The sequence below is a fragment of the Malaya genurostris genome, chromosome 2 (genome assembly GCF_030247185.1).
Source record: "Malaya genurostris strain Urasoe2022 chromosome 2, Malgen_1.1, whole genome shotgun sequence".
NCBI classification, from domain to species: Eukaryota; Metazoa; Arthropoda; class Insecta; order Diptera; family Culicidae; genus Malaya; species Malaya genurostris.
The window spans coordinates 265,136,530-265,157,705 of NC_080571.1; the positions used below are offsets into that span (position 1 = coordinate 265,136,530).

The window sequence follows — 21,176 nt, forward strand, 5'->3', positions numbered from 1 at the left end:
GACTGGGGGACGCGTGCAGCGTGATGGGTTAGTCGATGCCTTTCATGCAGCCCACCTGAGTTCGATTTCCAACCTAGCACATAGGGTCAGAAAGTTTTTCTGGTAAAAAAAGGCGAATGACCTTATAACTCAAACCTCTATTATCGAAACAAAAAAAAAAAAAACACAAGACAATACACAAAAAGAAAGTCACTTGTTATTAAGAGTATTTAATGAAAAAAATCACAAAAAATTGTATGGTAGTTTGACAGATTCAGAATCGTGAGCCACGCCGAACCGATACATCGATCGTTTTTTTTGTCACTGGTAAGAGTCTACCGGTCGTTATGATCGTACTGCTATACAGCATCGTACATGTTCTGCCGTGAATAATCGGGAAGAATGAACATTGAAATTGAGCAGCCATAATGCTTCCGTTCGAATAGATCAAGTCTTTTTGCGAAGCAGATCATTTACGAACAGTTCTACCGAACGAGAATGGCAGCGTCTTCGCTTGAGTTCAGCGAGCGGGGTCGCTACAGATATCCGAGAATTCAATACAGACCGTCGTAAACATCTAACAGATACCACATCCGACCGGAGCACCACATACAGAGAAACATTTTTTTTCTGCTATTTCTAAACATTTTAAAATAATGTAAACACTGCCTAGTTAACGAAATATACGATTCCGTCGATCTAGGATCGACTTTCTAGCGATGCCAAGCGAAAACGTTTCTTATCTAATGGAATAATACCTTGTTTTTATTTATTTGTGTTACAAAATAGGTTTCTTGGTAACGAGTTTGTGGCAACCAGAAAAATATTGTTGGAAATAGTGTTTCAATAATTAACAGGGGGTCGCTATATTTGTTATAACTGGTGGTAAATCGCTCACGAACACTTATTATTTCGATTTTTCTTCGGACTCCCTGGTCGTGTTGTCGTGCATACTGTACATTTGATTGTTTTCCTAGAAAAAGTATATGAGAAAATTTTATGAATTGAATTGTTTTGATACTTAACAACCTATACATTCTATTTTTTTCCCTAAGGTTTTCTTCGCCGTGGTATCCACAATATATAATACTTTGAACCTAATACATTTCGAATATCATATTAGTATGTTGGTTTTCATTAGTTAATCTAAACACTGTTTTTATCAAGCGATTTTCTATTATAAATTACATTAAATAATATACATTTATTTTGTTCATGATCTTACAACTATTTAGGTTTGTTTGTATCAGTTCATCACTTTTATTCATATAATATAGCTGGCTATATTATCTAACATAAAATAAAATTTAAATTGGAACTCCAATGGACATAATGAAATGATAAAGAAGTTTCATGTAAGGAAGGTCACGACAAGCAAGAATGTCGCGAACTGGGACATTTGATAGTCTACCTTGGGTACGCAAGGAATTTATTAGTTGAGATCTGACACCACGATACTCCATGCATTTCCAAACGACATGATCAATATCGCGATAACCTTCGCCACAAGCACAATGATTAGTTTCGGAAAGTCCAATTCGAAGAAGGTGTGCATCTAACGTGTAGTGTTTAAACATGAGTCTGGACTTCACACGAATGAAATCTCTACACTCATCCAGTCCCCTGAACCATGCCTTCGTCGATATTTCAGGAATAATTGAGTGCATCCACCGACCCAGATCATCTCTATCCCAAGAAGCTTGCCAGCTGGCAAGTGTTTTTTTAAGACGCGGTATAGAATTCGTTGAAAGCAATCGGTCTCTCATAAAATTCACCCTCAATAGCACCACGTTTGGCTAAAATATCTGCTCTTTCATTGCCTGGAATGGAGAGCAATGAGCCGGGACCCAAGCTATTTCATTATTCATTATATCATTTTCTGAGTATCAACAAAAGCGAGAAATTTCCACTCCGATGTCACGATTGTCATCCTCTCACGTTATGAATGTCAACAGAAGCGAGTAATTTCCAACCCGGCGGTACGATTGTCATCATCATTCATTGCTTGAAGCCAGAGATGGCATTTCACCAGAGAGATACACGCTAGAGTCAGATTTTTGCCACACCGAGGATGCAAAAAACGAAGCACCGCACAAAGAGGAAAGCGCACTTCTTCTCAGTGTCGAATAGACAGCATTTGAGTGTGTGCTTGTGGTTAAAGCAGCTGGCGCGAGTGAAACACATTCTCTTCGCATGAATCGCTCACACGCGCTCTCGTCTAAATACACCCAAGTGACCACTGGCGCGTGATGGTGAGCGAACACTTCTGTGAACTTCAATTAATAGAGAGTAGATCTGGCCTTGTTATGAAAAATTCGCAAGGAAAACTGAAAATTTTACGATAAATTGTTTTATTTTGCTGATTTTGCGTGTCCACGCTTCATCTACGAAAACCATACAGCAGAGTGCTCACCGGCGTGTACACCTCTGTGAAAGTATCTGCATCCACCTCAGAGAATTTATTAGCTAATGCTCTAGCACTTTGGTGCGATTCAGTGGAAGAGGTAAAAGGAAATAAACAAACGCACTCATGATGCGTGTACATTTTACACAACAGTGGTGTATAAATGTGAAAGAGAAGAGCTCTCGTTGAAGTTGTTAGTGTGAGGGGAGAAATTTTGCTTGCTCTTCGTCACACAGAGGAGATAGACATCTCTGCTTGAAGCCACAATTTCAAGATCTTTGGTTCTATTTCGCTGTGTTAAGCAGTGTTCATATCTTTTTTCATGCGATAACACCAAGGCTGCCGAAAAAAATTTGGGCCCGAGAGGACTGCAATAAATATGAGAATTAGAAGATCATTATGAGCTTGGGAATATCATCGAATCAAGAGCTTTTTAAAAACACTGTTTAACATAATATTATTTATACAAAGAGTTGAGTGATAAACGGCCCTAATGAAAAGTGAACCGAGATCTTACAAAAAGCCCACCCATATTCACCTTCAACTCAAACATATTGGATCACTTTCAACTCAATTTTGGGTAATCAAAAGTGAGCTCGATTTGATTTTTTGGATAATTTTGTGGAGCTGTGTATTGTTTAATTCGTGGGCTAACTTAGCCCGTTTTGTTTTTGTTTGACATGGAGTATAAAAACTGTGTTTTGTTCTGCATATTAGAAAAAATTGTAATGTTAGACTAAGTGCTAAGTATTTTTAAATTCTGATTATTCGTAATACAAATTATAATCACTATGCTGGGTAATTGGAGAAATTGGTGCCGGTTGTGTGCCAACGAGTGTGCTATCTTCAATCTAGAGTCTCTCGAGGAGCTTAATGAGATTATTATGAGACACTTCCACTTTTCGGTACATTTGAAAACCTTTTTAACTTAGCAAAAATCAATATAATTTTTACTTTTCCAATGATGATCGTTTTCAGCTTCAAGAAATGGCCGATGTGTGCAACTGCATTTGTGAGGAGTGTTATAATTTCGTGAATAAATTGGAGCGTTTCAAGGAGCGTTGTTCGCAGACTAGTAGAATGTTGGCGGAATTGTGTGGGACCAACGATGAGGAATTGCTAGAAAGCGATGTCCAGGATTTGCGATTCCGCTTCCTAAGCGACTCAATTGTTGTACTCGAAGATGAGAAATTTGAGAAAGGTTTGATTAAAATGATTCCTTCGACTTCGGAACTAGGATATGGCAATGCGACGACGTTTGATCAAGGAGTAGATACCAGTGATCTCATTGAGCAAGAATTGGTTGGTTTAAAAATCGAAAAAGTGTCTACAGGTGAGCTAGAACTTATGTATTTTTATGTTATAAAAATCTATATTTTTCGGTTTAATAACGAAGACTGTGACAAGTCTTCAGAGGAGCAAACAGTGTCAACGATAGGATCAGAAAAACATAACAAATCAGCGAAGCAAGAACCAGAGGAAGAATGTGTGGATTTGCATGAAAATGAACAAGACGAGGATCATGATTATCAGTGTGAAGAAGATTTTGAACAGGATAGTCAGTCGGGAGAGGAAATAAAGAAAAAAATCAAAACAGGAAAAAAGCGAAAAACTAGGAAAAAATTTGTGTCCCAGTTAGCTGAAACTGGAAAGGAGACAGAAGGCTTAATTAGCTGTGAGTCTTGCGATGCATCATTTCGTACGCGTTCAATGTACGTTTATCACCTGCAGTCAAAACATCCCGATTCAGCGGAACTTTCGCATGGCTGTTCGATTTGTCCGAAGCGATTTCCGTCAGAGAAGAAAGCTAAACTTCACGAGTATGTGCATTTGCCGAGCGATCAAAAGATGGTTCACCCCTGCAGCTATTGTGATAAAAAGTAAGATTTTTGCTCACAAACAATGCCGTTTTTCATTAAAAAACACTGTTGGCGTGGATTGCTCTGGTTTTGAACATTCGAGCAGAAAATGCATTCTGACAATGTTCCGTTGCAGTTATGTTCGTAAGTGCAAAACCTGAGCAATCCACGCCACCAGTGTTTTTCAATGAAAAACGCCATAAGAATCAATGCGATTATATTCACTGTTTTCGATACCTTCTAGATTTAGTAAACTAGTGAATGTTCAAGCTCATATTAAGGCGGTACACATTGGAGAACGTCCATATATTTGTGAAGAATGTGGGAAAGCTTTCGGCACAAAAGGAGCTCTGAAAGAACATCAAATTACTCATAGTGATGAAAAACCTTTTCAGTGTATCCATTGTCCAAAAAGATTCAAAAATTTACCGCGGCTCAAGGTACATTTTTTGGTATCAAGTGAAATAAATTCAAATACAATTTTTTCTTGTTACCAATTTCATAGACACATGAAGATATCCACAACGACACGTTGTATGTTTGCCCTCACTGTGGGCTGCAGTTGAATACTAAGCGAACGTTGAAAATGCACTTGGTTGTACATTCGGATCAAAAAAAGTTCAAATGCCAGTACTGTGGTAATGAGTATAAACGTTCAAAAGCACTGAAAAGCCATTTAATATTACACACGGGTCTACGCCCTTACCATTGTCCATTTTGTGAGAAAACTTTTGCCAACGGGTCTAATTGTAGAAGTCATAAGAAAAAAGCTCACCCGAAGGAACTGGCTGCGTTAGAAGCCTCGGGCGAGCAATCACGGGCCACCAACATACCTAAGCTAGAACAGTTACAGCCAAAGTAAGTAATGCTCAGTAGCCGTTAGCTAAAAATGTAAACCCATTTCATGTTCCGTAGGCAATTGCAGTCGAGTACCAACGCGGATGATTCTGTAACCAGCGCGACTGTCATATCGCAACCTACTGCGACCATAATTGGTGCTGCACCACAAGCAACATTTGGCCCCGAACCGACAGAAGAGTTGCCACTTCCGCGTAACGTTCGTTTAGTAACAGCCTTTTATCAATCGCGAAGTGAACCTCCGCCATTGAACATTATAAACCCAGCAGTCAAATGCAAACCGGGCAGTGTCGAACCCTCAACAATAGTACCTCGGCAGCCAACACATGAAACACCCACTGGAACGATATCTGAAATGATTACTCTACCACCGCTGCAGCTCATTACCACGAATAAGTAGTGAACTGTCCGTTGTTGGTTTTATTTTAAGGTTTTGTTGTACGTTTTATAAATATAGTTTGACGTAATATTTCGATTAAGTCATACGTAACGAAAGAAATACCTCACTTCGGTAACATAACGAACGGTGAACATTCACAATAGTTTTGGAATTCTGTAGGTTCTGACAGTGTACTGAAATTCAATAAATATATCACACAATTTGATCTGTAGTTTATTATTTATTGTGATGCTGCATATTGTCATGTCTCTGGAATATTAACCAGATAAAGTATTTCGAACGAATGAAAATATTTTGGTAGGACGTCGTAAAGCCTGTCAACGTAAAATTTGACACCAAAATTTAGTAGAAAACATATTTACCATAATTCAACTTAACCTACGGTTGTTTATTTCAGAGTTATATGTACATTAGGAACAGTTTAATAAGATGTTAATGCTCCTTACTGTAATATTCTCGAACTTTCTGTGCCATACCCGCCATTAGGTTCCGTACGGTATCCTCAGATACGCCCGCGGTGACGATTCTCCATCTTGAAATCGTCGGTACCATTTGCTTTCTTCTTAGTTTCGAAGAGCTCCCGCTACACTACACTCTTACCAGCCGCTGCCTAATTTTGGGTCAAAATCAACTAAAGTGCTTCCCCCAAATTTTAGGTAACGAGTGATGACCTCAAAATTAAGGTAAATGTAGGTTTGCCCAAAGCGTTATGCCATAAAAAAGCAGAATAGAAGAGCTCGACAATGAGTGATTTCTCCTCAAAAAAATAGGTAAACATGATTTTCAGTGTAGAGCCCAGTACTTCTCTACTGGGCTAAGTTCTGGACAGTTCGGTGGATTGGCTATTTTTGGCACATAATTGATCTCTTGTACTTTTACACCATTCCAGGACGTTTTTCGCATAGTGAAAAGAAACCAAATTAGGCCAAAATAGCGCTGGAGAGTCGTAACTTCTGATAAATGGTAGGATAGTAACCGATTTCGCAGACATTCTTTCTCGTACACATCTTTAATGATAGTGCCGGTAGAAACGAAACTTCTAGATTTTCGACCACAACTACATAAATCAAACACTTCTTCGGTAGTTTTGAAATACCTTTTTTTTAATATTCGGCAACGGCGTTCCTTTGCATGATTTGTAAGTATGATTTTGACATCCCATCTTTGTAAGCCACATTTTGTACCGAAGGATTGGGGTTTAACAATTCTAATGCCTTATGGTTTTGATTATAATTTATAGGAGTTTTGTAATTGATTTTTCAATCAGTACCTGTTTTATGACAACTATAATAAGTGTCTCTTTTGACATATAATATCATAGTTTTTTAAGCTTCTGTAAAACAATTTACCTAGACTAACAACTGGACTAATGCCAAGGGGAGAGTCGCTTAACACAAACTATATTGTGCCTCTAAAAAACCATGTGATATACTGTGAGTCTCAGTGTGCCACGCTGTTCCCCATGAAACAGCTACTTGTCAAAACTGAGCCCTTTGTGTGCCGCAACTGTGCAACTGTATGAAAACGAAAGTGCCAATATTGATAAATGCGCCAACGCATTGTGTTAATGTGTGATTGGCACATTGTTCTAAGCGTCCTCCCCTTGACTAATGCCGTTTTTCATTGAAGAACACTGGTGGCGTGGATTGCTCTGATTTTGCACTTTCGAGCAGAAATGCAATATTTTGGCGGTGTTTCATTGCCATTTCTGCTCGAAAGTGCAAAACCAGAGCAATCCACGGCACCAGTATTTCTCAATGAAAAACGCCATAAAATAAAACAAAATGTACCACAATGAAACCATGCGAACGCTTTAAATACTGTTTTCAAACATTTCTTTAAAACATTATAGTCAGTTAAATTCTTTCATAAATCTCGTTTTGTGTGTGTGCGTGTTCATTGGATAACAGTTTTACTCAGAGAAAATTTGAGTGTTCTACATTTATCACACATTTGTTGTGGGCTATTTGATTTATTGCTTCTTAGATTAAGTGTAATTTGCATTAAACAAAAATTCATGACCGCCATTATGATATCAAATATATTATATATCAATATGGATCACTTTAACGAATCCAATACGAATCGAAAAAGACATCACAGTAACACCATCTCGTGACGGAAAAGGCTATTAGTTTAGTCATGGTTAATAGTTTGCGTTTAGCGTGCAACCAGAAGTGAAATGTCAAAAATAATTGAGAATGATGCCTACGTAGAGGTGTTACCATTTTCATATATAAATGTGTTTTTTTCTGACTAAAGTAAATATCGCCTATAAATAATGTAGAATTACGCTCTTTTAGACCTATCGTTTTTACTTTCAAGAGTTATGAAGTAGTATTTAACTTTGATTATGAATGTTATGAATAGTGCTAAAAAGACGAAATCTATAGGCTGTGAAGGAAATGTTTGGTAGATTGTGAAAGTCAATATTACAATTTGGCACCGCACTTTTCATAACGATATAATTATTTATAATCAAGCATATAAAAATCAACTTCGTTTCAACAAATCACAGGTATTTAGCATAAGCAACTTTTATTTATGTTTACATACTTCTTCGCTGTTTTCATCTTTGCGGAAAAGATGATGGTCACAAGAACATGGCGGCCCAAATTTTGTTTTATCGAGTTGATGTTTAGGCCTATTCATTCCCACTTGTTCACTATTCACAGTGAAGACAAGGAAGACAATGAAACAGGTAGACTACTTGCCACTATAAACTGAGGAAGCAAAACTTCAAGTGACGGTTATTCAATTGACAATGAATTCTGGGAGCTTCGGCAACAAAAGTAAAATGAATGAGAATGGCTATGCTGACAGTCAACGACCAAAAATTTCATTTTCATCTAATAATATTCGATTGAGATGAAGTTTTACCGCACTGATTACAAGTTAATTTGATTGCGATATTTTTTTCATTGCGTTCATGACATTGAATTTAAATTAACTGCACATTATCTTTCCTCTCAGGGAAAATTAGAATGTAAAAGAAAATTGTCATTTTTGTAAATTGTCTATGAATTACTATATAATACGATATTGATAATAATTTAAACGTTTAGTCAAAATGTGAAATTTCGATATTTATTTTCTAAAAAGTAATTGAATTTCATACAACAGACGAATCATTGCTAAATTCGGCAAATAGAAAGTTTGTTGAGCATTCAAAAAATGATAATAAATAGTATGATAAGTATAATACAGCAAGCAAAAGAACAAGTTATACTCATTACTTTTACTTCAATTGATAGGGATTTTTATAAAAAAAAAACAAAATCTCATCCGAGTTAGTATCAGATTGCAATTCTAAACAGTATTAACAGCTTATTTTTTCTGGCAGTGTATATCGACAAATAGTCCATGGGGACGGGTATAGCGTGATGGGTAAGTCGATACCTTTCACGCAGCCCGCCTGGGTTCGATTCCTAACCCCGCACATAGGGTCAGAAATTTTTCTGGTCCGAAGAGGCGAATGACCTTAAGGTTGAAACCTCTACAATCGAAACAAAAAAAAAAACAAATATTCCATATATTTGAAGTAGTTTGGTTCAGTGTACTGATTGGGAGAACTATCATATGTGCATTAAATAATTTTTTGCCACCGCATTTTACTGTGATCCCGGGTTGGCGGTTCAATGCATAGGGCGCTGGTCTTACAAACCAGTTGTCGTATATTCGAGCCCCGACCTGGAAGAATTCGTAGTGTCAGTAGAATCGTAGCACCAGCCATGCACTGGTTCTGTACACTCTGAATCGGCTGCGAAGTCTGTTGAAACAGAAGGTCAAATTCCACTACAGGAATGTAATACCAAGGCTTAGCTTATTTTACTGTGATGTCCCTCGAGATTCGCAAGAGTGATCCATATTGATATATAGTATATATGATGATATTATTTGCCGTAGCCTTTATTGACATCAAATAAACTTCGAAATGCGAAAACGAGGAAATATGATGAACTTTTATGATTCATTTTAAGAACGCTTGCTCAAGTTTTTACGCCACGAAATAGTTTTATACAAAAATTACGATGAATCACAAATAAATAATTTTCATAAATCATGACGACTTTCGCTTAAACCGCATTTATTTCATGGTGATTAGTTATAATTCTTATTTTTATCCATACATTCACGATAAAAAGCGCATGAAGGTTCTACGTTCAGAGAAAGCCTCAAACTTGTAAATAAAATCTAATATATTCTTACTGATTGCATTCAAAGCAGACAAGACACACACATAGTCAAGAAAAATATCAAAACGACAGTTTATTCAAAGCGGAATTCATTTCATCCGAATAAATTTAATGTTTAACGTAAAGCCGGTTTCAAAATTTTCTTGAATTTTGAGTTTTAGCGCAGGTTTATGCTGATTCTTTACTTTACTTCATAAACATAATGAAAAATGGTCCACTTGGCAGGAACATGCTCTTATATAGGTTTTCAGTAGGCTTTCGTGGAGTTTGTAGTTTTAATGCAAGATTTATTATGTAGCATTGCAGACAACTACAACTACAAGCGCTGATCGAGTGTCTTGCAAACACAAAACACGGTACTTTTCGGTAGTTTTAGTTTCTTGGCAAGAGCGTCATTTTACTTAATGTAACAAGAATGTATGGATTTTGTACCACGAAATAAAGTGAAGAGTTTCAGTGGTCATATAAATGAAACGTTTCAGCGATCCGTGAAATAATTCAAAATCTACACAGAAACAAAAGAGTCCCAACATTAACGTGGATAGGCTTTCCCACAGGTGACTGGATTTTCCCAAACCTAGATTTAAATGATTGATCTAACATGGTCTTCTATTGAATTACTTCTGGTTCCGGTATTATTGGGTGTTGAGTGTACAACAAATTCAAGTCGTCACTTCAAGAGATGAAGTGAAAAACTTAAAATATCTTCTAAATTGGGCTGAAAATAATTCCAATTAATTGGTATTGTTAAGTGATAGCAGATTGATTCAGGAAACTCACAAAAGTGTCGGTTTTTTCAGCAAAGTGTAGTTTCAAAATGAGTGCATGAAACCTGTTTTTGCAGCGTTCAGACAGAAAAGAAATTTCTCATGGAAGATTTCTCGGCTAGGAAGACTAATTTGTAGTCTAGTTTTTTATTGATACAATAAGTCAGGAAACACATTGGTCAGTAAACATTCGACGCTAAAATGTACCGAATTTCGATTTTGTCGACATGTTGCGAAGCAATGTCTAGAGATCAATATGGAAAAAACCCCAGTTGCGGTTGCTATAGGCCCATTAACAATCATTAATTCCTAGCAACCACCATTATCCAACATATTTGTCCTTAAAATCCTCAATTTGTCTCATCACGAAATTTGTCAGCATGTCTACCTTCTCGGCTACTTGTGCATTCGTCATAGTTGGCATTGCTTCCAGCGATCTCGTACCAACCCATTGATTAGGGATGTTCACCTGTACCGGAAATATAGAATGAGTTGGAGTTGTTGCGAACACTCACACTGTGGAATCTACTCACCTTGTGTCGAGCAATGGATCGTAGAATCAAAATCAACACATAGAAACAAAAATACAGCGTGAAGTACAGTGGAACGTACCAAAGCGTTCGGCTAATGTAGTAGTAGCTGTAATTTTTGACACGTGCTGTACCTGCATCCGGGGGTGGTGGTGGCGGCGGTGGAGGTGGTGGTGGAGGAGCTACCGTTGTAATTTCATCGTGATGATGATGATAATGATCATGTTCCAAATAATGTTCATAGTCATGAGGATGATGATGATGATGATGATGATGGGGTTCATCGTATATATACTCTGGAAAATGGTCATGAGGGTGATAGTGTTCGTATCCGCTGAAGTGGTGGTGTTCAGGGACCATTGGAGGACCCATGTCATTCATCATTGGGGGTGACGCAGCCATGGTATTCATCATTGGAGGCATGTCCATTGGTTCGGGTTGCATATTCATCATTGATTGAGGAGGCAGGTAGGAGGGATTCGGTGGTAGATATTTGGGATAATCGGGACCAACCGGTATAGCTCCGATCATGTCATCAGATTCTGATGGTGGTCCGGCATCTGGTGGTGGTGGTCCAGAATCGGATGGCGATGACCCGGCTGGAGGTGGAAGATAGCTTGATACACCATTAAACTTGAGTTGTTCATTGACCGGAGGAGGCAAATAGTTTGAGTTTACATTCGGTGGAAAATTGTAAAGATCGGGAGGAGGAATGTATTGGTTTGATGATGGGGAGCTTGGAACTGAGTTCATACTAGAATCACTATTAGAAGGAACAGGAGTAGGTGCTACTATAATCATTGTAGGCGAGGGTGGAGTCATTGATGGTTGTGATGGAGCTGGTGGCGGTGGTGGTGGAGGTGGCGGTGCTGGAGATGGTGGTGGCGGTGGCGGTGGCGGTGGCGGGGGTGATGAGTCATCCAAAGGGTCTGGAATTGGACATAACATTTAATTATCCTTATCGATTTAGAAAGTTTTCATGAGTTACTGCTTGGTTTTTGGTACTGGTAGCCTTTCTGTTTGGCTTTCAATATTTTATAAATCGTGCCTCCATACGCTTCCCCTGGTGCAAATCGATCCATAGCAACATCTGAAAAGGTATTGTGCGTATTATTCGTTCCAGGGAAATTCTCTGAAGTCCGTAAAAAGCTGTTGAAATTATTTTCATCTCAATAAATTGGACTAGAGACTTGTGGCGGATATATTGAACTATTAATACAACCAATTAAACGTTTGACATTAAGCGAACTTTTCGAAATAGCTTACAAATATATTGCCTACGTCTTGCAATTGAATTCGTTCGAATCGAATTTTGAAAAATTCGGTTAAGTCTTCTCTGAGGAAAATGGGTGCCAATTTGTTCATATTTTATGTGAGACACATCTTTCTTTCTATGACGGGTTTGCTTGTTCTTAACCTTTAATTGCATGATTTTTCAAAAACAGCCGGAAATTTTATTTTTAGTAGTTTAAATGGTCCAGAACACGGGAAAAATATTTAAAAAATCCCCCGACAAAACTACCCCTTCAGGGGTGAAAAAAACAGTCTACCCCATATATGGGACACTGTGCATTAAATTTTCTGAAAATCACGAAAATCAAGTTTGTTTTTTTAAATTATTAGTATGGTAAGTTTCAAAACAACAACAAAAAATTTTAATGTTATTTCATAAGTATAGAGCGCTCCTGGATTTTTTTGAAATTAGAAGAAATTAGCTGTGTACAAAATTCTCGTTTTGTGTCAGGTAGATGCCGCTAACTTCTCTCGATATGAAGGGAGTTCTATGATTTTTTTTTGTGAGTTGAGAATGCGTCCACGCGTACAACGCTTTGTAGAATTTTGTGAAATGTGTGTCCCATATTTGGGACTCAATGTGATTAAGGGTTAACATATATATTTTTCGTATCGGATTGATTAGTTAGGACCATTTACCATACATTATTATAGAAGAATGAAATTTCACTCAATAGCGAGCAGTGTCAGTGTTGTTTCGCCTACTAAATATCTAGGACGTTGTGGTGGTTTACTCGTCACATATTCGTTTGAAAATGCCACTCTAATTGGCCGTACAAACCAAAGAACTTTAGTATTACACAGCAATGCCCAGGATCTACGGATTTGAAAACCAGATATTTTTACGAAAATCTACGGATTTCATCATCAACATTGTCAATAAATGTTAAATAAACATGATACGGAAAGTTTGAGTTGGAATCATGACTACTGAGAAGCTCTTCAAATCGGGCTGCTTCACATCGAGTGAAACTCCAAAATATTATGACCAGGTTTCACCAAACAATTTTAAAAAAATCGTTAATTGCTTGAAAATACTTTTAGAAATGATATAGAATTAGTCCTGAGGATACACGCGACCGAGAAGTTGGTAGAAAAAGAGGGAACGGTGCGTGCCCAGGCACGATTAGTTGCGAATAAAAACTGTTCGGTTTTTTAAACTGTTTTTAGTTTTAACTGGGTGTCAATCGTAATCCATAACTATTGCACGTATCAACTTGAACCAAATGACATTTTACTTTTCTCTATGGTAATAACCACAACAAAAATATTCATATACGTATAGAATAGTGAACCTTTCAATTGAGATTAGATTTAAGAGAAACAAAAGAAAAGTTGGCACTATACTACATTCACAATTTTATCGGATGATTCGAAGTTCGTTCTAAAAATTAAATTCTAAATTTTCCAGCACGTTTGTCTACAACAATATCATGATGGACGGGAACCCGTAAAAGTTTTACAGAAGATGATTAGCTGAGCTGATTTGAGTTGCGTTCACAGCTGTCTGGATTTCTAAACAACAGGTAATTAAATCACCACCGATACCGTTTTGGAAAGCGGCTTGTACTTCGCAGAGATTTTTTTTAAATTGAAATACGAAACCACCCAGCTAAGGCACAGATAACATTTATACAGGCTCGAACAAAAATATTCAAAATCCTGTGTAAATTGCAAATTAGCTATATGTTGGAAACACTATTGCCGTCTACTCGACTATTCGCCGCGATCTTTCAAAACGTTCCACTACGTTCCGGAACGATAACAAAATCCTTCTGCCATAAATATTCCAACTACAACAATTTTAACACTTATCACGCGAGATAATTTGTATTCGGTTTTCATCTCGCGAAAAAAAAATAAGCAGACCTGACATCACTTTTCAAAGATATTGAACAAAAAGTTAATTTCATCATAGTTACTCCCATAGTTATATATTACCGCTTGTGCAACTTATTTTTGCAACTCCAGCACACGGACTTGCCAAAATAATACCTACAGTGCGTATCACAAAAGTCGGGCCCTCTAAGATAAATGACTGTACTGTATTGTTGTTTAATTCAACTAGAAGATTAAAACTGCACGGAACGACCGAAATTAGCTCTGCGCCTAATTCGTATTACTGCTTTTGAATTAGTTGATTTTAACAACAAAATTTCCAAAATAACTATAAAATTAGTTAAAATTGAGAATTTACTTTGCTGAAAAAACTCTTAGTTTTAGAGAATGTGTTTAGTTGGTGAATATCCTGGACTCAAACCAGCAATATTTCAATCCAACACGAAATTCTCATTGACAACTAATTTTGTTATTAAAATCAGAAAATTTGTTTCTATTTATCTATCACCATCATTACTGAAGGACAGCACAAAAAACCAAAACTGAAATGGGTATTATTAACAAGTTTATTAGCCAAAAACTCATGAGAAGTGTCAAAGCAAAACAATCCATTAAAAAGCTAAAAAGGATAGTCTTATTGAAACTGCTTGAACATTGTTTTGATGTTTTTCGCATGTGTTCGATATATCTTTATTTAAATTTCTAAACCGATATGTAAAAATGTCGTAAACTGTTAGTGGAAATCGTATTTATTCAGAATTTGTGCGCACTTGAAGCGATTGTGCGTAATAATGTTTTTACGCGGAACAGTGAAGTGAATTTCGAATGTTTCACTCTAATTGAGATGAAGTTTTTTTGTATCTTCAAACCTTCCGAGCTGCGCCGTCCGGTGTACTATTTGTATTCGGTTTTTGTTTTCCGAGTGCTCAAAGTTTTCAGTGAGAATGAAGAAACAGTGATTTAGAAGAAAAAAAATTCAAAAAGATGTTTACGTTTCGTTTATGTCTTTTTCTCCAACACAACATCGTATTTATACCTGCCAATATAGAAAAGACAACCGCGTCTGAATTTTTTTCGGCAGTAGTGTGCCATCTAGTGGCTAGTAGTCATTAAGGTGTTACCGTTTCGGTGACAGGGCGCCATATAGCTGCAGATTGCAGAAGCCAATTCAACCATTCATATTGGTTGAAAACAACATTATATTTCTTTAATTCAACTAAAAAATTAGTTGACTGGATATGAAGTGTGCCTTAGCTAAGAAATGACAGTACGTTTAATTTGTGAATTCAACTAAAAAAAATAGTCATTTCAACAAATATTTTATTATTATTAAGGGAATGAGAATAAAAAATCTAAATCAGCAAAAGTAAGATTTTTTTAGTTGTCTCAAAAAATAACTAACTAAAATCAGCAAATCAACTAAATTTTTCGCGAAAATGCTGATTTCGGTCGTTCCGTGTGATAAAAAACAACACGTAGAGAATTTCTTTCCGAAATATTAACATGTTAATGTTTCCTGTTGTTTAGATAATATATGTCATTACGTTGGGTGAATCATTTTCTATTCAACTCACTGTTACAATCGATGCCATGTTGGAAAATATTCAAGAAAAAATCATTTCGAGTCTTTTCAGGTTTAATTACACATTAGTTTGATCAAAATCGTCTGAGAGTTTTAAAGAATGTTTGAATACACGTATTTTAAACAACATTCCGAAGATTCTCATTAAAAACAATAGACTGTTATTTTCGCAGAAATTTGTGTACAATCATCAAAACACGATAATTCTAAGACGCTTGAAAATTTCGGGCGTACGAATACATGTTTCACCATAAAAATGCAGTTCGTTGTCGTTTTTTCATTTACAAAAACACAAAAGAATAATTCTACAATATGTAGCATTATCATTTTTCATGTACAGATTATTTTACAAGATCCATGTTCGTGTTGAGAGAAGTTGTATTGAAAATCAAATGTGAAACTTATTTATTAGAAATTATGTTTGTTATGTTTTTGTAAACGTCATTCCATTTTTTGTTTACATTACGTAGTAGATTGCACGAGTTTCACAATTGTTTTTTCGCTGATTTTATTACTGCCTTTGTGATGGGATCGACGCATGGGTTTTTGTATCAGTTGCACAATCGTTGTGATCGATGTTCGTAATAACGGATGAACTTGAAAGTATGTTGCACAACACAGAAAAATTGCGCTTTTTCCATAACACAACAGTTACTAGTATAGTGATATAAACCAACTTGATAAATCGCACAACCAGTAGAAATATATAGGACAGTAACTTAACATGCCACTTGGGTTGGCTGTGTGTGGCTCATGTGAAAGCTTCACCCAAATTGTGGTGGTACCTCGTGTCGATCGTGGTGACATCTGCAAGTATTCGCCACGCTGAATGAGCAAATTTTACATACAGTTCCTATGTAAGCCTGTATATCTGTTTTCTGTGCAAAAAGGTATCAAATAACGTGATATTTCACTTCTGAATTTCAGATGGTCTGCGGTCCCCTGGTGATTCGAGAAGTGTATTTTTGGGGACCGCGAATCATTTTCGTGTTGCCTCAAATTTAATGTAATACTCAAACTTGATTTTGATTTTCCATTGATACTATGTAATTTTCGAAATAAAGTGTGCACAAAGTTATTTTTAATTGTGAGGATCCACAAAGAACCGTTAAGGTTCTAAAGAGGTCCGCGATATAAATAGGTCGGGAGCCGCTGAACTAACCGATTGTTGAAATGCAATGGCTCGACAAATGTAACTCTTATCTTTCGATTGATGTAAGAATGTTAAGTTAATGAATTTAAAGGCGTTGAACATATTCTGCTATGTTTGTGAAAAATATTTTACCGTATAAAGTGGAAAATCAATGAATCGAATAGTTTGAAGCTTAAGGAAAGCTAGTTTATTATTTTTTGTGTGATTGGTAATGTTATTATTTTATTCGTTCAAATCGTGGTCACCGTAAAAGACTTCGCCCCGGGCGCAACAATTTTAGGGGGGGCGGCAAAGTAATGCTTGGGACCTTTTTTTGCGTCATCTTTCCGGTACGGTACGCCACTGCCTACAACCAACATAATCAATATTCTCATCCATATCACACTTTGTGATTTCAGGTTTTCTCTTTGTATCATCCAGTGATTGTTAAATCGACCGTCCAACGACAAAAGGGCCTAACTGCAAATGACAGTTTCTCTTTATTTACTTTTTCTTCCAGAATTTACCGAACTGATTTTATATTTGACGCTTTACTCTTCGCAAAACTGTCAAGGTAAAACTACAAGATTTCGATTTGTATTGGAAACTTTAGAGAATTCGCAATAATAGCTCCGTAATAATCAGAAGAGAAAGTAACCAAAGAGAGGCTCTCATTTGCAGTTAGGCCCTTTTGCCATGGGACTATCGAAATGTACTCGTAAACTTTCCACATTGACAAGACCAGTGATGCCAGATCTGCAGATTTCGTACATAGTGCTGCAGACACTTTTTTATGTTGTGCAGACTTTTGCAGACTTTTTTTTCACAGATTTTCGTCACAATTTACAGACTTTTGTAATTGCCGCGACCTTTTTTTTGCTCGCCAAGTCAGTTTAGCGTAACATACTTTATAGAGAAATAAAGACATACTTGCTAACTGCAGATTTTTTTTCGGATATACAGACTTTTGCAACCCTGTTTGAAGATATTATATGCAATATTAAGGTACATTGTTACCGACGATACTGACAACACTGCAGTAATATCAATTTTAACAACTTGTACTTGCTTATGTCAATTTCAACCAATCACGAACTGGTCCGAAACTGTTTCTCGAAGTGAATTAACAATTGTCAGGTCCTGTCCTAGCGTCGAGCTAGAAAAGTTTTCTAACCCTATGTGCGGGGTTGGAAATCGAACCCAGGCGGGCTGCGTGAAAGGCATCGACTTACTTATTACGCTATACCCGTCCCCATTTTTTCTAAACTATTTCTTCTTTCAACATACAGTTTTAATAGTTGCACTATTTATGTACCATTTAATTGCACTATTTCACTGTCACGTTATTACGCTTTCACAAAGTCACTATACTTTAATGAAGCCTAACAAACGTTACAATACAGATACGCGTATTTCGGAATGTTATTTACATCCTTCTTCAGTGTATCGGTTTCATAAGTTTGTTTGTAAGAATGCTGTAATGCTGCTCCGTTTATACGAAATGTCTTATTGTCAACGGATAAAAACGGGAAGAGATAGGTAGTAACAAACGGGTAGAACGGTAGTTTGATTGTCAGCGGAGGGTAACAAACTGAAGAAGTGGAATATTAAGAGATTAAGTATTTCCTAGATCTATTCGTATCTTATGTGTCGGTAATAACTTGAATAGCCAGGAGGGCTTATTTCCTTGGTCACGATTCAATAAAGAAATGGAGTTATTTTTGAAGATTTCTAAACTTTCGGCTGTGTCTAATTTCCATGGGTTGGAAATTTGTCTTATGATTTTTATGTCGTTGGTAGTGAGTTCATGATCTTCAGAAAAGGCATGTTCAGCTACTTTTGACTTGAAATGATGTGGTAGTCCTTTCTCTAATTCTTTAGATACTTTCGCTATTTCAGCGACGTGCTCTTTGAAACGAATGTCTAGAGTTCTCTTTGTTTGTCCAATATATATAATTTATCACAATGAGAACACGAGATTTTGTATACCCCAGATTTTTTCAAAATATCCGCAGGATCTTTTGTAGAACCTAGTAAATTTTTCAATTGAAAATACAGTTTTGCCTTTTTTGGAAAAGGGTATGGCTTCATTCAGGGATTAGCCAAATTTTGTGCAAGGCTCCGACGTTCCGTAAAAAAGTAAAGCTTTCCTGCAAGTCATACCCTCAATATGTTTACGTTTCGTCTTTGACTCATCAGTGGTCTGCATCGGTCAGAAATAGTCGAAAACACGTTTTCGTTCAGCACGTCAGTATAGACATTGCATTTCGATGCAAAACAAAAAAATGTTCTGCAAATAGTAGAAACTTTACGTCTGCTCAGCGAGACAGGGGAAAATTCCAATGCCCCCGGGCCTAAATTTTCTCTCGATGGCCCTGGGCGCAGAAACTTCTACGACCTCTGATAGGACCAGGTGTTGAACTAACAATCCTTCCTATGATGATTTGCATTACTAGGACTGATCATCTAGAAATTCTCTTTACAAAAAAAAATAGCTGATCCTGATCAGTAACGGAGTATAACCCGAAGGTGTAGGCTTAAGTTCAATATCCGGCGATAGCAAGGTTCGGAACAGAAATTATATTGTGAAAATAAAAACTTCTATACTCCAGCAGCAGAAATCAAACTGGAAAATGTGCAATTTGTAAAACTGTTCTTACCCAATTGTAGTGTCTCATAGATTTAATTCGAACAGAAGGCAGTTTTTGAAAAGTGTAATCTGATCACAATGAAAGGGTATTGGAAAAAGATGACAAAGTTTTGGTCTGCGTACTACATAAACGGTCCGTTAAGGAAAGTACACTAAGTTAATATTTTTTTGCAGTTCATCGCAGCGAAATTTCGATACTAAAAAAGTTATTGAGTGTTAGTCTTACCTTTGCTTGAGGAGCTGGAAGAATCCATCTGCTGACTGTTGCTGGGATAAACAATATATTTTGGTGTTTTGTAGTTCTCCTGGTAACTACTGGTTCTGTACTTGACAGGGTTTGTGAGAAAATGTTGGAATTGAAAGCCTCCGCCACCTGATGATCGTCCAGTTTCTTGGTTCGCCGTGCTGAAATTGGGCAGGACGCTTTATGTGCAGACTGATCCGGTAGAATTGCTTTGTGAAACACTCACCTGTCAGTAGCATTGGAGTTTTGCTGAAAATCGCCACTTTTGGAAACCCGTGCATATGAACTTATTTCGATTGCCTGTACACAGACCACAAGAAGCGCTCCTAGAAGATATTCACTTATCATTTTCACTTTCCTTCCTTTGATGACGAACCCAAATCAATGTCCGGCACTACACTAGTAGTGCATTGTAATCCGTTTTCGGTGCAGGCTAGTGCGGCTTTGAAGGGGATCCGAACAACGTCTGTATGGTTAGTCAACTTTGATTTTAATGATCGATTGCACCAGAATACACACGAAGAAGACTCCGAATCTGGGTGATCCAGATAAATAGAGAAATTTCATTTTCACCCCGTTCGAGAGTGTTAAGCATGACTTCTACGCCGTGCTGGATATTCGTGTCACTTAAAGTTTGTCGTCGCAGGTATTGGTAGTAAGTATGTGTCCTGGTATTAGGTGTAAGGTGCCAGCAGACCGACGGTCAAACAACGGTACAGACGGAAGGAATGACGAAAATTGAGAAAATCGATTCATATCTGAAGCGAAACTACGGCGCTTCTTCAATGAGATAGGTGCTAATGAACTGTTTAGCAGTTTTACTACTACTTTACAAAATGGACCATTGGTTAACTAGAACATTTCACCCGGTCGAATATGACCACGTTGTTCAGGGCACGTTGTAAATCGAGCGTGATTTATTTAACTAGAAAGTTTATTCAAACAGATTGCTGGTATTCGATTCGCGTGCAAGGGCGTGACTTGTCGTGATGTAAAAATTAATGTTTCGAAAGTGGAAGTGTTTCGTTGGAATTCGATCTCTGCTTTTAAAAGAATTTGAAATTAAGATCATACAAAAATAGTATCACCGTGCGGATAATTATCGTGATTTTTTGGTACTTAGACACTTTTTCATCCATCTTATCTATGCTATGAATATCATATTAGATTACTTCAAACCACTGTTTCTGTTCAATTTCTATCAATTATTTTATAAATAATCCAAGTAAAATGATCCACGATACTATTTTCAATCAATCAGGGGTATGATTGGTATTAGGTCTTTGAACAGATGTGTCATATGCATATTTTTTATTACTAACAGGTTTTGCAGAGAATAATCTAAACAGGCTTCTGAGAATGATTTCCAGAACTGTTAAGGTGTAAGCTTTTTATTTAACTCTACAGAACATTGAATTATTACTGAAGATTGTGATCAAAATG

General features: G+C 36.9%; 2 protein-coding genes across 3 annotated transcripts; one reads left to right on the plus strand and one right to left on the minus strand.

Annotated features, from left to right (window-relative positions):
- Positions 1–3,068: 3,068 nt before the first annotated feature.
- Positions 3,069–5,569, plus strand: LOC131429854 (zinc finger protein weckle-like). 2 transcript variants are annotated; one of them, XM_058594267.1, is made up of 6 exons: positions 3,069–3,288; positions 3,362–3,716; positions 3,780–4,263; positions 4,487–4,682; positions 4,748–5,100; positions 5,158–5,569. In XM_058594267.1, exons 1-6 carry the CDS (start codon positions 3,175–3,177, stop codon positions 5,498–5,500), a joined length of 1,845 nt encoding a protein of 614 aa, XP_058450250.1. In that variant the 5' UTR covers positions 3,069–3,174; the 3' UTR covers positions 5,501–5,569. The 2 variants fall into 2 exon arrangements, with proteins under 2 accessions (XP_058450250.1, XP_058450249.1); XM_058594266.1 differs by having other exon boundaries at positions 3,362–4,263.
- Positions 5,570–10,709: 5,140 nt separating this feature from the next.
- Positions 10,710–20,081, minus strand: LOC131429215 (uncharacterized). Its single transcript, XM_058593265.1, has 5 exons — positions 19,960–20,081; positions 19,716–19,894; positions 11,982–12,083; positions 10,997–11,922; positions 10,710–10,932 (listed from the first exon to the last, which is right to left on the minus strand). Exons 1-5 carry the CDS (start codon positions 20,079–20,081, stop codon positions 10,786–10,788), a joined length of 1,476 nt encoding a protein of 491 aa, XP_058449248.1. The 3' UTR covers positions 10,710–10,785.
- Between the last annotated feature and the right edge of the window lie 1,095 nt (positions 20,082–21,176).